Source organism: Lonchura striata, chromosome 6 (assembly GCF_046129695.1).
Source record: "Lonchura striata isolate bLonStr1 chromosome 6, bLonStr1.mat, whole genome shotgun sequence".
Classification (NCBI taxonomy): domain Eukaryota; kingdom Metazoa; phylum Chordata; class Aves; order Passeriformes; family Estrildidae; genus Lonchura; species Lonchura striata.
Genome location: NC_134608.1, coordinates 48,390,545 through 48,410,887, shown reverse-complemented (window position 1 = coordinate 48,410,887; position 20,343 = coordinate 48,390,545). Strand labels below are relative to the sequence as shown.

General features: G+C 39.9%; 1 protein-coding gene across 1 annotated transcript in view; it reads right to left on the bottom strand.

The window, feature by feature from the left end:
* SERGEF (secretion regulating guanine nucleotide exchange factor) overlaps nt 1-20,343 on the bottom strand; it is a 139,030-nt gene that overhangs the window by 56,207 nt on the left and 62,480 nt on the right. The window contains exon 10 of the mRNA XM_021525636.3: nt 5,814-5,850. Coding sequence (XP_021381311.2) covers nt 5,814-5,850 — 37 coding nt within the window. The remainder of the gene's footprint in view (nt 1-5,813; nt 5,851-20,343) is intronic.

Below are 20,343 nucleotides of genomic sequence, written 5' to 3'. Positions count from 1 at the left end.
TCAGCCCTTCCCCGACTGATGCTTTATACAATAACTCAGTTGGAATTGTGGAACCGTGTTGGAGCTCAAAATGTCCCTCAGACATTTTTGGAGGTTCCGGGTCCAGGGCAGAAGCCTTTGAGACCCTGGCAGGCAGCTGGAAACAGCTGTGATTTTGGATTGGAACCACGGAATGATTTACCAACCTTGCAGGAAGAACAAGAAGTCACAAAAGTTTAGATATTATAATAGAAGTAGTCCCAAAGAAAAGGGAAGAATTTTTGAGTGCTGTACAGGGGGGGTTTTGGTCTTGTACATGGGGGTCAGAAGTTTTAAGATGGAGGGATTTGGGCCTGCCCTGTCCTCCCTCTTTCTTCTTCCTTACCTCCATGTTCTTGGAGATGTTGGCAGTCACAGATTGGTTTAGAGTAGAAAAGCACCATTTAATATAGGTAATATGCATTGGGGGAAAAGTATAAACATTTAACACATAATGTACCATATAAAAGAAAGAAGCAGCCCTGGGCGGGGAGAGAAGAAGCAGTCGGGAGTCAGAGAGGATGTCAGGGTGTGTGTGTGCCTCTGCCTGAGCTGTGAGCAAACCACAGCAGCTCAAGAAGAAAATCTTTTAGATAACTTGCAATAAACTGCCTTGAGACCAGACAACAGAAGAATACTGAGCCTTGCTTTGGAAGCACGGGTTGGAGGAGAGACTTCTCCACCACACAAAGCCACCCCTGACCTAGAGGTAAGATCCGGCAGAACTGAATCACGGAACTCCACTAAAAGTATGGAACCCTGCTAATTAAGAGGTAGTGGCTCGCGTGAAGGAACCCTTCAGCTTGCTTATTAAAGAACACAGAACCAAAGGGTTTGGGATGGCATTAACACCACCACCATTTTAGGATGTATATCACCACCTCCCTAAGCTTTGATCACATTTTTTTTCTGAGACAGTGAAAATTTAACAGGGTAGAAATACATTTGGATTTAGGTGAAATGTGCCACTTTGAGCTTGTAAGTGAAATATGCTGTTTAGTCTGGTAACCGCAGCACTAGCAGAGTTGCCCCAGCTAAGGAAAAAGAATGCAAATTTCCACACTAAAAAGATAAGAGATAAGAAAGACTCCTTGACCTTGAAACAGACAGGGCAGAGTGACCCAGGAGTTCTTTCTGTACTTTCTGACAAAAACTGAGTACAAGTGTAACTAGCTGTAAGTGTAACCCGAAATCAGCAGAATGAATATGCATGAACCTATTGTGAAATTCTATGCATATGGAAATTAGTGAGGGTAATAAAAAAGGATCGGGAGTCCTCAGGGGTACACATGTCCATTGAAGGGCAATGAGTCCCCACATGTGTCCAGCGCTGTAATAAAACACACCATTCCCTACAAATATTTCTTGAAATTGTGGGGGTTTGATTTTATATCCGCGTTTCATTTCCAGCTCATAATTGCTATGTTCTTCCAGGATAGGAATTTAGAAAGAAAATCTCAACAGAGCATGGAATAACAACTCTTTTACTGCCCCTCTAACACTATTGCATACTTCAATTCCAACCATTTGAGGCATGAGCTACCATTTGAGTGGAAGAATGTTTTATCCCATTTCCTCTACAAAGACTATTCTTCCATCAAACTTAGTATTGGTTTTTACTCTCCAGCTGCACCTTCAGAAGGATGTGAATTCTCATGTTGTGACATTTACAGCTGGGGTTGCACACGAACCACAGAAGACAAAATCCTGTAGCTTGTTCTAATTCACATAAAACAAAAAAGGCAGTGGGAGACAAAACTAACCCTCTTCTGGAAGGGCCTGTGATTTAGCAGAAAGTTGAGAAGTGATTTTAAAATGTAATACTGTTGCAGTGAACACACTGAAACTCGGTGTGACCAGCCAGGGCCTTATCTCTTCACATATCACTTGTACTTCCATGTGCAAAACACACCTATAGGCTGGGTGGCCAGCTTGGGCTTTTAGGGTTAATTTTTACTGTTTTAACATTAATTACATGGTGCCCTCTCCATTACCATTACTCGTGGGGGGAAAGCAGTGCTGAGTAAGTAACCTGAATAGGGAAAACGCCAAAGGAGAGAGAGAGAAGTATCAAATGACTAATGATGACATGATTCATAACGCCCAGTTTCTCCTTGTGAACACCACTGCACCACCAGCACCTGCACTGACAGTGCCTCTGTGGTGTGGGTCACCACACAGCAGTGCCCAATAAGGATTTGGGGACAATCTCACTGAAGGATGTTTTAAATCCTCCATGCAAGAAGATGAGCAGAAGTCAGAATTCACTGTGCTGTCTATGAAAGTGCAAGAAAAAGCTTTTCACACTATCTGAAGTAGCCACATGTCCCAACATTTATCCCCTTCAAAACACCACACCAGAAAGTGTTAATCTGAAAGATCCACGTCTTTCTCTTCCAAACAAATTCCCCTTTGAAGGCTCCTTTAAAGTTGGACTTCAACAGAAACTAATTAGCTTTTAGAACAAGCACTTCTCCCTACATCTCCTCCAGTTTCTTTTGTTTAAAAGACTTTCATTAGTTTATACAGGTTGAGAAAATTACTAAAAGCAAGACCAAAAAGGGATATAATGCATTACCAAGGCTTTGGGGAGACAGACTATAGAACTGTCTTCTTTGTAATGATTTCTGGGGTGTTTTTCAACTACCTCCAGGAGGCTTGAATAAAATTCCATGGTTTAATTTTTACTAAAATAAGACATTTGCATTTGGAGGTGCTTCATGGCATTCTGTCCTGTGCTCTGTGGCTGCAGCACAGTCAAGGGATTGCTGCATTCAATAGCACCTCTACTTCTGCACAGTTAAAATTGCTTGATTACTTAAGTTGCAGTGTTGCATGAGCTGCGTGTTCTCTTCAAAGATAACTACTCTCTTTTTCAAAAAAGGAGCATCAAATTCTTACTGGGGAGTTGGTAGGAAACTGTTAAGAGCCTTCTCCATAAATACCATTTTTAAACACAGGCTTTCTAGGGTAAGAATCAAACATCCTTACCTTTTCGGTGCTGAAAACACTATAGATTCCCAAACCTGGAAATAGCCCAGCTTTGTCACAGTGATTTAGTTCCATTATGTATTTCAGTCATTCAAAACCTCTGTCTCAGTATCACAAAGTTCAGCACTAACATTGCAGCTACCACATTCAGGTAGAAAAGGCACCTTTGTGGTGCTCAGTAAGTACATACACAGTTTTCAGTGTAGCAAGGTGGTTTTCAGATATGTTATACAACATTTATTAAATAACTATCCATTTCTTTCAGTACAAAAATAGGCTGCCTACTAAGATGATTAATTCTTGACTGAGGTGAAAAGTGCAAGATCTCCTCTTACCAGGCAAGGATTTTTATTCTCAAGTGAAAAGTCATACAAACAAAAAATATTACAACATTTACAAAGTTTAGAATTAATTTCACAGTACAACCCAAAATGAAGATAAAAATGTGTTCTCACCAAGGGCTAGGAGTGAAAATGTTTACACTTTTTCACGTACTAATAGCAACTTTTAACTCATTAAGTTTAGAAAAGCAGGTACATTTCAAGATAACCCACATCTCATTCTCCTTTATATCAAACATTTACCTCCTGATCAAATGAAAACCAAAATACTACCAATATAGCCAAAAAAAAAGGAGCAAGTGTCATCACAGTGAAGAGAAAGACAAATTTTGCACTGACTTCAGTAGAAGAAAGCAAGAAAAGAGAATTCAAATAACTGAACTGTACAAATGGATGCAGACTATATAAAGTCACATGCAAAAACCTAACTGCTTACCAGCCTTAGAAATCAAACAACTTTGTATCACCAGCAAGATGATTGGAACACTACTTCAGCATTTGTGGAATGAATCATAAACCCAGCTTCTCCGTCCTAGAAATGTTTCTATTTAAAACATGATGCAACAAACAAAGCACAAGCACATTGGTATATATAGCCAGAAATACTGACTTGACTATTATACTGTTAAAGGCTTTTCAGTTTACCTGTCATACTGAACCTGAATTATTTCAGTTTAAAAGTCAATCACTCAAGCATTTACTAATTAAGACATGGATGATATAGTTGTTATAAATGAACTCTGCTTGAATGGTAAGTTATTAGAAAATTGTACAGTCAAGTAGACATATTCATAGAAATCCGTGTGATTTCTTTTAAGGACTATAACAGCTGACAGCTTTGAACCAAGAGTGGCCAGTGATCAAAGAAATCCTACCACAGAATGTTCTAAAAAGTCAACCTTTTAAAAGCATATGTAAAATTCAATTCAGACAAAATTGTATCATAGTTCTTTAGTTCAAAAAATTTGCAACATCACATTTCTGTTGTCCTTAAAATAAAATTGACTGGCTTCCAGCACTGATAATTTCCCCATTGAATTCAATGAGCATAGCATGCAGCTTAGATAGGCATATGGTGTTCTTTACATATGCAAAGTTTTTCATTTATTGTAACTTTCTTCTAGAATTTCTTTCCCCAACCCATTTTTTCCCAGAGATTTCTGCCTAGAAGGCAGAAAGCTTAAAAGGACATAAGCAGAGAGAAGGTTGTTCAAACTCAGTGCTTTGCTTTCATGCACATTGGAGGAATCTGCCAGCAGTACATTTTTACTTCATCAATTCAGCAAGAAGCAAGATTGCTCTTCAGTCGACATTCAGAAGCACCAGCCTGACAATTAATACAGGCATGTGACACTGAACAAGCAGGGAGAAGGCAAAAGGAAAAATCGTTTCTTAAATCCAGCCATAAACTTAATAGGACTTAACGAGTTCACTACAAGGTTTAACTGGAGAAGGATAATTAGGAAATATACTACAGTAGATATGGAAATAAAGAAAATGCCACCTTTGTGGCCACTTAACAAAACCTAAAAAATTAGAGCATGGAAAGCAGATTGAATACCAAATAGCTGTTTTTCTCTACCTCTGTCAAACCACACTTTTGAAAATTAAGGAAATTCTTTACTTGACACCTCAACGCATCAGTCATGACAATCCAAAACATCTATGTGCATGGAGTGCTGCTTCATTTCCAGCTCTCATTAGCATAGAATTCCTTTCTTCATCTGTCTTGCCTTGTCTATTAATGGGGATAATTATGCTGACCTCCTTTAGAAAGCACTTGAAAATCTACAGTTAAAAATGTTCCCAAACAAGTAATTATATAGAATAGCAATCATGTATCAAACTTCAGCTATCAACTCATCACATGAAAGCAAGAATCTGATTGTTCCTGGAATTAGTACACAAAATTCAATTTCTCCACCGACATTAGCTTCCTAGTACTTCCATCATTACTACTCCAGCTGCATTATGCTAAAATGCACTAAAGAACCTGTCTACCACTGACTGACATTTTGAAGATTTTCCAAGCTTTGAACAACAAAAGACCCTGGACTCTTTTCAGCAATAATTTCCATGTTAATAATTTCCATCTTGTTAAACAAAGATACTTTTGACCAGCATCAAGCTTAGATGCTATTCTGAATCTGCAGCCTGGATTGTTGCAATGGCTCCAACCTAAAAGAGGCTGTAACACTTTGCAAATGTATTTTCCTGTTAAATCCATCAAATCCCCCCCTCCTTACAGGGACTGGTCTACAAGGCCACAATTTCATGACCACCACTTCCTGTCACCACCTTCCCTTCTTCTTTCCTCTAGATCTATATGTTACTTTCCTCCTTTCAGCTGCACACAATGCCCATAATAATTCAATATGTTTGATGTACACTTTTTTCTTTCATCTTGTGCTACTGAAAATGAAAAAAAGGTGAGAGGATTTGTTATAAAATTAACCTACTTACCAACTATTGCCAGATTATGCTCTGAGCCACATGCAATCTGAAAAAGAAATATGAATTATTAAATCAGAACCTACCTACCAGTAAGAGGACAGTCACAATTATGACAGAAAATTAAAAATTAACCTAAAACAAACAGCTACAATTTGTAGACTGCAAAATCAAGGTTGTGTTCTCACTCTTAAATGGAATTTCATTTGTAGACTCACTTGGGGGCTTAGTGACAGGAGTGCATGTTTGTTTGTTTAATAAAGAGGTATTTTCTTTTCAAAGACAGACATTTCAACCCTTTCAAGCAAGACTGGCCGTGATTCCACAAAAACATCACACCTTTGACAACACCCCCCACTGGATCCAGCAAGAGGCACAGAGGAAACAGATTAATCTGCAGAGAGACAGCTGGGAATCAAAAGAGTGATTAAGATCTCCATCTCCCTTAGCCATACTGTTTTCCAGCTGACCCCTGAGGAACTGCTCAAAGTACACAGGCTCAGTGTGATAAACCTGAGGTGATATGATCCCTATGGGCATTTGCCTAGAATGGAGAAAAACCACCCTGGATTCAACCCTTCTGTTAGCTCATTAATGATGGAAATCAGTTATGGATTTCTTTTCAAAGCATATAGTTCAGGTATTTTTCATCTTTCCTTGTAGCTGCTGTGAACATGTCTGATGTTTAAGTTGCTTTGGTGTACTGTTTGTAAGTTGCCCACCAATGACAGTAACACGGGCACCAAGGGCACTCCCCTGTCCTCACTGCAAGGGCCTGTCTTTCCCACAGAATTTCTTTTGCAAGGTCACCACTGGCATAATTGTCTGATGTAAGAGATTTAACTTCTCACAAGGTTACTCTGCTGAGTGTCCTCAAGTATTTAATTTAAATAAAAGCAACCCCCTCAAAATCCTGTATCCAGTTCACGGTCTTGAAACTACTTGTCCATTATACCTAATACTGAGCTGGAGAAAATTAATAATCACATTCTTCTTAAAGTATATTTGCAATGGCAAAATATAATGCAGGAGTATATGCTCAATTATATTAAAAAATAGAAGTCCATTACATCAAAAGTTTATATGGTTCTGTGCACACATAACTTTATAGCTTTTGCAGCCAGAGAAACAGCTATAATCACCTCCATGTCTGCAGAACATAAAACCATAGAAGTTAATAAAAAAGGCTTTGTGCTCAGCCCACTGTGCTTGAGTATTTACTGGTGAAGAGACACCCAAGACTGACACACTGAGTAGCTTGATCTCTTGTGCTACAAATGAACGCCACAATCACTACTACTCACATTTTACCCATGTCACAACTGCTACATGAAAACATTTGGGCAAAGCCATCCCAACACAACAATGGGAAGGAAGAAGAAAAAAGCTCTTTAGAATAAAGGTGCTTAGACAACATATTAAACCATTTGGGAAAATGGGGCAAGAAAAATAATTCAAGTCACAGCACATTCCAGCGTGGCCTTATCTTCAGAAAAATCAAGACAAAGCAGCAGGAAAAGCAATGCCTTTGCAAGAACATTAGCAGGACTGCATCGAGTCCTTTATTCCACAACACTGCAGACAGGAAAAGCTCCAAGTCCCAACCATTAAAATACATATATTACTGCCATACCCCACCTCACTATCCTCACCACTAGACTGAGCCCTACACAGCAGCAGGGCTAGCTCCTAATGCCTATTTACTGGCTAATGCTCCCACCTGTGCTTCTCAGGCTTATAAGCTGATGCCATGGCAACAAGATCCACACATGGAAGCACATGCAAAGGCTTTCTAGCAAAAACAGCAAAATTCTCATCTTCACCAAGTGCTGAAAAATGGATATACTGAAGTCGCTGCTAATAGATAAATAAATTTTATCTGAGGTGTGAATAATCTTGGCTAATTCCCTAGGAAATACACTGACACAGGCAGAGATTCAAAAGCACTGGCACAAAAGAACTGCTCAGCTGGGTGGCTGACACTGACAGGACCTGCTCCAGAAACACTACATTAAAAAAAAAAAAAGGTGGGAGGAAAAAAAAAAAAAGCCCCACACAAACAAGGTGTTATTTAGATTGTAAAATACCACCCCTTGCAAAGAAGTTGGTTATTTTTTTCTGCATCCAATAGCAGCAGGTATAGAGCCTGCAAAGCAGATAAAAGAATGGTGGCAATCTCAAACAGCTTTGCTCATGTAGCTGTGACTCTGGCCACAGCTCAGAGCCTCCCACTAGCCAGCTATCAGCTGTAAGGGACTCGGGCAAATTGCTGCATTATACAGACTGCCCTGTCCTGGGCATCTGCCCCCCAAGGCAGCCACTGATGGCCAACATGCTGCAGCTCTGGGGCTGATGGGGTACAAGCGACTGCAAAGCACAAAAACACCTCTTCTGGGGGGGTAAAAGGAACCTCAAGTGGAGGTTTCCCACTTGAGGGAAAGGAACCTCAGTGAAGTGCCAGCTTTGTTAACAACAACTGAAACCAAGTAAAATCGCAAGGTGCTGAAGGCAGTGCCCTGGATTCACCCTCAACAGCCCAGAGCAAAGACAGCAGCAGTTCTGCGCTCCAAGTAGAATTTGCTCGATTTAGAGCACAAGGTTCACCACACCTCTGCCTTATCGCAGGGTGTCACCACCTGACAACACAGACTTTGTAGGAACTCCCAGATAAAAAAAAAAACCTACCATAGAGAGCTCTAAATTTAGTTTCCTGGAACACCTCGTCCATCATCCATGCTCCTTGCTACAGGCTATACCATCCACCCATAGAATTCCTGCTGGCCTGCACACCTATACCTCTGGAGCTCAGGAGGGACCACACCACAGAGGTGAGGCAAGGTTGCCACTGCTTAATGTACATTGAAGCCTTGCAGGTATTTCACAACATCTTTCTTACAATAAAGTTTAAAATGTGGCACCCTGTCAGAATCTGAGGTATTGATGATTCTGAGATTGTAGAAAGCCTGTGTCTTTCTGCCCCGTTGCCAAAGAAGAAGTCATAATTTGTCTGTGCTGGTTTCAAGGTTGTTTATTCTGTTTATCTCTAACATGTTCTGCTGCCCTGCCCAGCTCTGTCCTGCAGGGCAGCATGTGGGGCTCTGCCCTCAGTGGGATGTTACAAACATTAAATACCAGAAACTCCCTGTGCTGGATTTACAATAACGTGCCAATATCTGTCACCTACGTTGGACAGTGTGTCCCCAGCCTGAACCAACAGAAAAATGCCAACACCACAGTGAAACATGGAGGGCATGAAGAAGGAGAAAAAGAACAAGACACACCCAATTTCCTCCATCTTGTCCCCTTTGAACCCCTTATCTAGAATCCTAAAATTTTACTTTTGCACCTGTGCTACACTTAATTATTACTCATATCAAACACTCAGAGCTTGTAATTCATCCTGTAAGATTGAAAACTCTTTTCCATGGACAGAGATCACAGACAGTGTCTCTGGGGGCTCTGTACAGGGTGGTTCCTGCCCCCCTGCCAGGGTCCCAGGGCAGCCAGAGGGAAGCCCTGGATTCCCACAGCACCCCCTATTCTCTGTGACTCCCCACAACAGGCAACAATCAGCCAGGAATGATTGATTTGCTGGTACAAATACAGACCAGCCAGAGAACAGCATTGCTGAACAGATGTTTTATGCTCACATTAGATGCAATAATCTCTGCAGTCAGTGCAGGTCACTGGGAGAAGCCTGCTATTCACTGCAGTAACTATAATTTTCTGGCTACTTCTCTTCTGTCCCCACCCCCAATGTGCTGCAGGGAAATTAAATTCCAACAGACATCTGCATGCTTCCAGTGGGTTAGTACATTCAGGGATGCTTATAAACACACAATAATGCTTTCTAATTAGGCAATAATTTTACATTATGTTTTAATTGAAAAAAAAAATCACTAAACTTAATAACAAATCAGAGACTGTTACTGAGCAAAGCATTCTGTGAGTTTAAGAAATGCAACTCTCTACACAGTAAACAATTCACATTAAAGTTCTCAGTTTGGAGGAAAATTGGAGAAGTTGTAAAGGATATTGTGATCGCTATATAAATGATCTCAAGGCATGTGACAAATGTCTATAAGGCAGGCAAAGAATGCTTAGGGACCATTTCACCCAGAACTTATTTACCTTATTATCTGTGGTCTTTCAACCATACATAAATTGTTTCTTCCCTTAAAATGTGTGCTAGCAAGCTGTTTTGTACCTGGCAATGGCTGTGGTTCAGATCCATCCATCCAGAATTAACACGTCTGGTGTAAGGAGCCAAGGGACCAGCATTTTATTAATCATAGATAGTATGATAAATAGCCTAATCACAGACATAAGGTGCAAGGATGCTGAGGAAAGACCTTAGCACAGCAACCACAAACTCTGGGCAAAACACCAACACCTTTCTGCAGCCTACATATATGCTTATGGCCCAGTCCTAACAAAAATTGACTGAATGTAAAATCAATGGGCTATGCAAAAAAGATTAAATATTTCACTTAAGAATAAAGTATTTTTCTGTCTTAAAAGAACTACATGAAGAAGCAAAATAATGTTTAGTACATGTAATGCAAACATTCCCATATATAACTGAGTGTGTGTATAGATATAAAAAAGAAAAGATATATCTATATATATATGCATATTAGGAAAAGAAGGTTATCTACTAAACAAGGTATTTATCAGAGAAGAAAGTTCAGACAGAGCACCACTGTTACTATCTGGGATAGAGATCTCACCTTTGCATACAGCAAAGGAACACAAACAGGACAAGACTCCTGTGGATATTAAAACACACGGTCTCCCTTAGATTTCAAAAGGTAATTAAGAGACAAAACCACCTTTTGCCAACCATACCCTAAGGGACTTCTGAGTACTGTAACAAAACAAGTCTGACAGAGTGTATAAAAATCCAAGTTTCAGACTAGTACCATGACCACAAGGCTATTCTTTCTTTTCTTTCTGCAACCCCAGGACTTTGAGTGCAACCCAGGAAAAAAATTGAATCAGAACTGCAGACAAAGTCAACTTCCCACTGCAGCAGAGGGGAAGGGACCGTACAGGAGAGGGTGCAAGGAAGAGGCACAGGGAGCTGGCCTCACAAGAGGGATTGCAATATGAAAAATCACAAGCATCCAAACATCAAGGTGTTAAGCTAGAGCAACAAAAATACATCAATGCCATTTATTTTTGTTTCACCCTATAAATGCACGTTAATTCCCTTTAGTACAATTATTTCCCAAAACATGAAAGGCTGTGGAGGCTTCTAACACTTCTTAGAGGTGAGAGCATGACGTGAAAAGATTTTTAAGGACGAATGAAGAGCTGATGTTTAAGCTGCATGCAGATTCTAGTTTCTGTCTTGCTAATGGCACCAAAGCTCTACTTCAGGGAGAGGGTAGGGGGCAAGGGAAGGAAACCTCTGAAAGGGTGGGGACATAAGTACTTTTATGGAGGACTTTAGCCATGGTATCTCATGTCTTTTGACAAATTTCAACATAACGAAATGCCAGGGCCAGGAGTGGCAAATTTTATTCTTTCTGAGATCAGTCCTAACGGAAGGAGAGGAGGTGACCGAGAGACTGCAGATCAAAGCTTATGTAAGGCAGGGAATCTTTTCTCCTGGAGCTGTTCTTCCATGCCTTGATTAATGTGTCCTAACAACAATTTGTACTGTTTGCAACTACATTTGTATGCAGAATTCTATTGATGTGTAAAAATAAAGTAAAAGGAATCTAATTAGCAAAGCTGTCCTGCTTCCAATGATCCTTTACTAGGAACTCTGTGTTCCTCTTCTGGATCATTTGACTCCTGATTGATAAGAAAGCAGCTTGCTAACCTAGTCACATTCCTTGGCCAGCATAAGACTAACTTCAGTTTAATGCAGAACATGCTCCTAGCTGTTGGCTGCAGCAGGTGAAAAGTAAGAGGCCTACTACCCTGTAGATGACAGGATATTTTCCTTTTTTCATCAAATAATCTTATTTTCTATTTAACTCAGATTTTTTTTTTTTGTAGTTGAGATTGGCTTTTTAGTCTTTATGTAGTTTTACTTTCCCCTACAAGAAGAAAATTCACAATAGAATTCAAACTAAATGCACATAACAGGTTCTGGAAGAAAACATTTCTTCTCAAAATATACCTGACCCAAACCCAATGTACCATGTGAATGAACCTTTGCAAGCATGGAGAAGAGGAAGCATTAAGGCATTGCCAGGATGCAGTGAGCTTTCAAAGGAAGATTTTACAGCTCTCTGTAACTTCCAGAGTTATGATCTATGCCCTCCCTGCCTGAAAGTAATTCCAAGCCTGAGTCACTTGTAGCACAAGACACAAAATTCTTTTCCCCTGTGCAGTGTTTCCCTCGCTTCTCTACCCACTGTTTTCAGAGTCCCATCTTCCATCACTCAATGCCAACTGCCTTACAGTCACCAAAAAGCCAGCTGACCAACACCAAGAGCTGGCCTTCACACCCTCCAGGCATGTGACACATATTTGTGTCTCTGCACACCTTCCCTCCCCGTGACACTAACCACAGGTGAGAAATGGCTCTGCTCTCCCCTGACTGAGCACCACACTTCCAGGAATGCCTTCTTGTGGTAACAGGGTGCACTTGAACTTCTGTGATTCAGCCAGTGCACCTTGGGTCTCAAGCGCTTGCACAAGATGGAAACATAATTGTTAAGTACAAAATAAAAAAAATAAAAAAAACCCACCAAACCACAAACAGCAACAACAAAAATAACCCAACCATCAATAAGAAAAAAACCCAACTACCCACACAAAAATCCCCCAAACAGCCAAAATAAAACCACATACCAAAAACCAACTAATCTTTTAGTATCAAAGAGGAAACACCACAACCCCAAAACCCTATCATTAGTGGTAAGGCACAGGAGATGAAAATAAAAGAAGGAAAGATAGTTGTTAAAGCAGCCAACATTTTCTCTAAAGGTTTACATCACAGAAACACAAGTGCACTTCCTAAGCCTACTTGAAGGGAGGTCACATTGAAAAACTGGGCACCTTGAAAATATTTTAATTCATATGGAAAAAATTTAATATTGAGTATTTGCCTAAAGCTGAGAATGGAAAGACTGAGGTCAACGCAGAGTAAGATCTGTGTCCACCTATGAAAAAAAACCTCATCTTTAGATGACTCCAGAACAACAAAAAGTGCTGAGATCTCAGTAAGAACACTCAGTGGTATTAGGTTTTAGTCGAATGACAAGAATGCAGCCAAAACAAGTGTGATAAAAATCTTTACAAGTCAGCAAGGTCAGCTGGCTCTTCTCTCTTGCCTCAAGATTTTCCAATTAGTTCTTGTACCCTTCTTCAGGCAGTTCTCTCCCTCCCTGGGGGTCCAGAAAACATTAGTAGCTTTCATTCCAGGAAGATCAAGCTCTGCCATGTTTGTATCCCTCAGCCTCACTGGTCCATCAAAATTTTCCATTTTTGTAATCAAGACTTCAGCCACAAAGCAATTTTTGTCTGTCCTTTCATCATTTTAAAAATGAACCAAATAATGGTCATTCAATTTCAGTTTGTTTCCCGTAATGAGCTCTCCATTCAGTCTTCATCATATTGTGAAAATTAAGACTAAAGTATTCCTGATTGAAAAAGAAATCATTCATCACAGCAGCCCTGTTGATGTGTACATACTCCTAAACCTATGACTGTGCACTGCAAATCCCACAAGACCAAAATCCTTACTAACATTACAGACATCCAGATATGAGCTAGAAGAACCGGGTCTTCAGCAAATGCATAATTTTACCCAAGGGAACTTCTTCAACATTTGTCTCAAAATTACTTTGATTTGGATTGTTTCACACACAATTCCCAGCTCCCTGCAGTCTCAGTGTCACTCTCTCATGAATTGGAAGAGAGGCACTAAGACTAATATCTTACAATCTATTTAGGTTTGCTTTGGGGACTGCAGCTAGTTTGCTCTTTATTTGAGGCCACAAATACCATTTTGACATAAGAAATTAAAGAAGCCAAGGCCACAAAAACACAAAGTTTCAAAACCTCCTTATACACTGATTTGTCTCTACCATCAACACACACATCCTTACGATCAGATTATTCTGATGTTTTCAGGTCAAGAACTGTGGCTTGCAGCATGCAAAAAACCCACTCGCTATCTGGCTTTTCTTTCTATTGTACATGAAAACAGCAAAAAGACAAAAAATCACTATAGCATATAAATGTCATCATTATCTATGTGAATGTGCTAATTTCTAGTACTCTGAAATTAATGCAATGGTTCTGTTAAAAAATGATTGCAGACATTCTGTCGAAGTATATATCATTATTAATCATGTTATAGGCTTAGAATAAAAGTCATGAAAGCATGTTATTATTTGACAACAAAACACTGAATTCCACTTAAACAACCACATCCTTTTGTGGATGTATAACTGCAGTTTTAAGTTTCAACAGAATCTGGGTTTCACATCTCTTTTCCTTGTGGCAAAACACTCCACCGTTCTTAATGCATTTGGAATATTTTCTGGAATACTCAGTGCAGCTGGGGAGAATCAGAGAGCAACCAAACACACATATCATGGGCACTGAGCTCTCTCAGGAACTCGGCTCTACCCAAACTGTGCTGTTACTGCAAGACGTGTCACTACAATTCTTCTCCACAACAAACACACTGCAGCGAACTCGGGACACGCAGCCTGCAGGATTACACAATAGCACAAAGCCTGGCATTTTTGTAGAGCTCAAAAGAAAAACAGCACTTCTTATGAAGTTCATACCCTCAAACAACTGCCTGTCAGGGTGTTCTAACTGGAGGCTGTGAAGAGGCAGCCAGTGTCCCTAAAATACCCCTGTAAAGGAGGCAAGTGCTGCAGTGTGGCTGTGGCCAGACAGGAGCCACTTCACCAGGGCCAGAGGGAACTGCCCCCACCACTGCCAACATCCTTACAGTATTTTCTTCTTTCACATGCTTTTTACCCATGCTATCCTTCATAAAAAACTGCACCAAAACCCCCGGCAGTATTATCAAAATTATGTCACTAATAACGTCATTATGGAATATTACCCTTATTTTACAGTGCAGAGGCTTTTTTACTTCTTCCACCAATAACTCCAAATTTATGATAGAATTTTAAACATCTCAGTTCAACTTCCAGCCCTGGGATGTGGGAAGACTAATTTTCAGGGAAATTACTAAATGTTCAAGGAAGCTCTCACACAAAATTGGATTGAACTTTCATTTCTATGCTAGCCCTGCTGACTTTAGTGTGTACTGCTGCTTGTGTAAACTGGCAGTACACAAGTACAGCGTCATTGAAGGAAATTAAAAAACCTACTTAATTTCCAAAACATTTTATGTTATTTGAAAGAAATGAGCAGGTTATTTAAAGTACTGGACTACTCCTGTGTAATATCATTAGAAGCATCCCTTACTGAACCCAATGCCTTCAGGAAATATTATTCAAGACAACTAGCAGCTGTTCAAGAAGGCAAATCTTTGCCTGATTTCCAGCACAACACTCACTGACCTCTCCTTCCCCCACAAACATGCACATAAAAATAAAAATGTTATTGACATAACTCGTAGCCAAAGGAACACCTGCACATTAAGAAGTTCTCCTAAAATACAGAAAAATAAATAACAGAAGAAGACAAAAACATTTTTTCATACACCAACTACCTCAGCTTAAGGACAGAATTTTCTTGGTTCATTTACTTTCCAGAAGAGCTGCAGGCATGCAGCTTCTATATCCTTGTACAAAAATACCAAGCCATGAATTTTGCTGACTGTCGCTCCCTTACCTCTCCAAATAAATGGTGCTTATGTCTTTAGGGTATCATGTAACTCTGCTCTTCAATGTTGGATTCTTTGTTTCTGTAGCACTTACAGCACAGCTCCCTAAAGCAAGCTTGCTGGAAAGAAATAAAATGTAAACTTGCTTAGAGTCCAATGCAAAAATTAATAAGAAAGCTATTCTGAATAAATAAAATTACCATTTGAAAGGGCTCAAGTAGAGACTGAGCCCTGATGCTATACACAAAGGAAGAATTAGGGAAAAGAACATGTCTGAAGTGACTCTACACAGCTGATAAAAAGGCATTTTTATTAAAAAGCTGAGCTATGGAATCATTCAGATTCAAAAAGATGTTGGAGAATATCGATAAAAATACTGAATAGGGCTGGACCCAACACTGAGCCCTGGGGAACATCACTGGTGACCAGACACCACCCAGACTCAGTTCCCTTTTACCAACACTCTCTGGGCCTGACCAGACAGTTTTTTACCCACCAAAAAAATGCATTTGTCCAAGCCATGGCCTGCCAAGTTCTCCAGGAGAACACTGTGGATAATGGTGTTAAAAGCTTTACTGAAGTCCTGGTAGACAACATTCACAGCCCTTTCCTCATCCACTGAGCAGGTCACCTTGTCAAGTAGGACCACTAGCCTTTCATGAACTCCTGCCTGATGCCCCTGGTTGTCCTGCATGTGACACTCAGGACAATCTGCTCCGTGACCCTCCCAGGTACCAAAGTCTGTAGCTGACAGGCCTGTAGCTCCCCAGATCCTCCTTCTGGCCACTCTTGTAACTCAGTACAACATTTGTCAATCTCCCCAGTGCATCAGTACTGCTGATAAAGGATGGAAAGTGGCTCAGTGAGCAATTCCATGAACTCCCTCAGTACCTTTGAGTGGACCCCTCTGGCCTGAAAACTTGTGTCTTAGTGCTCAGTGACCATTTCCCCTTGGATTATGGGAGGTTCATTCTGCTCCCCATTCCTGTCCTTCATCTCAGGGGATTGAGCACCCAGAATAAAACTTGCCTGACTATTAAAGACTGTGGCAAAGAAGGCATTACACAGCTCAGCCTTTTCCTCATCCTCTGTCACCCTATATCTCCCCCACATCCAATAAAGGATGGAGATTCTCCTTAGCTCTCCTTTTGTTGCTAATATACTTACAGAAAGATTTTTGTCTTTTATGGAAATAGCCAGATTGAGTTCTAGCTGGCCTCTGGCCCTTCAAAGTTTCTCCCTGCATGACCTCATGATATCCCTGTAGTCATCCTGAGCTGCCTACCCCTTCTTCCAAAGGTGATAAACCCACCCTTTTTTTGCCTCTGAGATCCAGCCAAAGATCCCTGTTCAGCCAGGCTGGTTTTCATGCACCAGCTCTTCTTTCACCACATAGGGACATCCTGCTCCTGTGTCTTTAGGATTTCCTTGTTGAAACATGTCCAGCCTTCCTGACTTTCCTGCCCTTCAGTATTGCCTCCCAAGGGACTGTCAACCAGGCTCCCAAACAGTTTGGAAATCCAAAGTAATAGTTCTGCTGACCCCCTTCCTTACTTTTCTTTTCCTACAAAGGGAACAGGATGGATAATGAAGGATCTGCAATGTGAATTCATTTAGAGTTCTTGAATCAAAACTCCAGAAGAAGTTCATAAAACTTGATAAATGGGCAAGACTGAGACAGAAAATTTACCATGGTCATGTACAGCATAATAAATCTTTCTGGATACCAAAAAGAATCATTTAGATTCTTCATATATACAGAAAGATTCTAAACTAGTTGGAACCTCTCAGGGGAACTATATAGCATCACTGTGGACAATTCATCAGAAATAGCTATTCAATATGTAACTGCAACACAAAAAGCAAGGAATTCGATTAGTCCTAAGCACACAAACAGTCCTGGTAATTTTTTAATACCAGTGATTCCACAAGAAACACATTTTTGATAAAGACTTCAATTTACAGGGATATTTCTAGGACTTCTCAGAGCCAAGTTATAATTTTTTCACAGCTTTTTATTTTTTTTGTTATTGCAATTGTGTATCTTTCTAATTTCCTGATCAGAATTCCATACACTATACAGGCAACTGCCTGACAGAAATCCAAGTATATTAGGCCTGCACTTGACATCGATGCATTTATCAAGCTTTTATCTCACAAAAAATACGTATCACATTAGACTGACAAGATATATTTTCCATAGTCACATACTCACTTGCAAGCAACTACATCATCATCCTTTAATCTTTTATTGATCCAAATTCATGTCAGGCACACCATTACTTAGCCAAGGCAAATACCAGGCTGACAGGCCTAAAATTATTTGAGTAATTTTGTTCAGTCCTTTAAAATACTGGCAGGGCATTGTCTTCCAACCAATCTTCCGAAACTTACCTGACGTTCTGAGAAAAAATTATTACATCAACAACCTGTACAACACTTGGGCCATCTCTCCTTAAACCCTGAAAAGAACAAGTTTCAGCCTTGACTTTTAAAATTCTGCCTCTAGAGGCTGAAAAAAATGCTGGTATGGAGAAGAGAATCTCATCTCTTTATGATACTTCTGCTTTTTCCCCTAAATGCAAAATAGAAAATTCGACTAACACAGAATTTGCCTACCCAGGGTTTTGCCAATAGACATATTTAAGATGTTTTAGTATTGACAGTGCATAGTCTCTTTTATTTGTCTGAGAGCAAACTCACCCTCAGTACCTTTTCCTATCCCTCTTAACTGGAGCTGGTCATTCTGTGCTCCTGTGGTAGCTCAAAGGCCAGGCTGTATCCAGTGCCCAACATTTTAGTTCAGGGGAGTACAAAGGATTTCCCACCTGTTGGGGGAATACTTAAGAGGATACCCCTTAAAACCTCTTATTTCCAACTTGTTAATGACTTAGAAACAGGTAATGCATTTTTAATATAAAATGCCCATTTTACTTCTATAAACCTACTTGGTTCTTCCTGAGTAAATTGTAACCACAGACACTGATATTGCAATCACAACTTTTTTCGTAAGGTTTCATACTGGAATATGTTGTTGCATCATGGCTTAAAGGACACCGAGGAGGGCAGAGATATTGTCAGTGGCTTTCTGCATTAATTCATCTGTCTTCCTGCTGCTCAGAAAGATTACAACATTCCCACGTGCACAGAAGTCAGGCTCCGATCCTCCTACTGTTAAATCACATTTTTCCTGTTGCTCTCACAGGGTGGCTCTGTAACAGCACACAGGAATCATCAAGACAGACAAGACAATTTTTCAAATAACATTTCATGAGCAGTGCTATATTCTCATTATAAAAAGAATGGATGCTTTAAAATAAATCCTGAAGACAGGAACACATTCTTTACTACAACTAGAGAATCATTGCGACTCTGTATATTTATATATATTTGTATATATATAAGATATTAGATATATATTATTAAATGTATATCTGTAATATATCTGTATATTTATTGATAAGAAATCTCTTCACAATACCTGTTTTCCTTTCAATTTAGAAATTATTAGTTACATAATATGTGGTTTTAAAATTTTAGCTTCATCTGACAGTCTGTGCCATTCTTGACAGAATACAAAATATAGAAACTCTCAAGAACAGAGTTTTAATATATTTTACTAAAATAGCAGCATTTTTGCAACAGATGAAAAGTACTGCAGGTTATATTAAAGTCAACAGCCCACCAGACTTCACTACTAATTACAAAACACACCCACTTCTTGTGCATTTGTAATTCCAAGTGGCATCACTGTTTAACTGGAAATCAAGAGGCTGCAATTCTCCCTATTTTAGAACCTTCCAGACATTTGGTGAACTCATTTAACCTAAAGCAAAATATGAAGCCCAGCTAAGAATAACAACAGGAGAGCCCTCTCTGGATATTCTTGAATGTGATTAAACTGAAGCAGCACTGCAGAACACAAAAACCTACCCTCATCTGCCTTGAGTTCTCAGTCAATCAGCTTCAGAAGTGATTTACTCTCACAAGGAAGGTCATCATATGTGCAAGGTCAAGAACTACTGCTCAAATGTGCTGTGCAGGAGGTGATCTGTGTGTTCTCCTGCCTACTCGTGATGTTTACACATCAGCAAATACCAGGAGTGTTGGAGGCTGGCAGTAACCAAAGATTTTGCCATTCTGACTTGAGCACTCTCTGGCCAACACACCATTCCTGGACACAGAACACTTCAGAGCTGGAGCTCACACTCCCAGTCTACTGATGCACATGGAGTTAAACAATTACTTCTTTGTCCAGACTCCCCAGTTTCCACAGTAAACAAAAGGCACATTCTCTGAATGGTGGTGGTCCCTGCACAGAACTGCTGCCATGCTATTACCATTCCAAGTAACAACAGCAACTGAAGTCCATCACTTCCAATTACCCAAAACACATTTAACCACTGCAGAAAAAAAAAAAAATACCAGTATCTGATTTTCCAACTATTTCAATATATTGGGTTATCATACTCTGTAGCAGATTTCATCTCAAAAATATCTGAGGTGCTCCAAAGTACAAAGCAGCACTTCTTTCCCAACTACTTGGCCCAAAAAAATCTGGAATGGCAGTTTTAAGCAACTTGCCTTTCTAACCTACTGCCGAAACACTATGGTACTCACTGGATAGGGGAGAGTTTGGTTAGCCATAATACCTTCAGAATCACACAATCTGAAAAATATTTGCATGAATTAGCTTACTTTTAATTAAAATGTTATGTTATCCAAGAAAAGACTTTTTACCTGCGTGGGAATTTCTGCTACATTTCA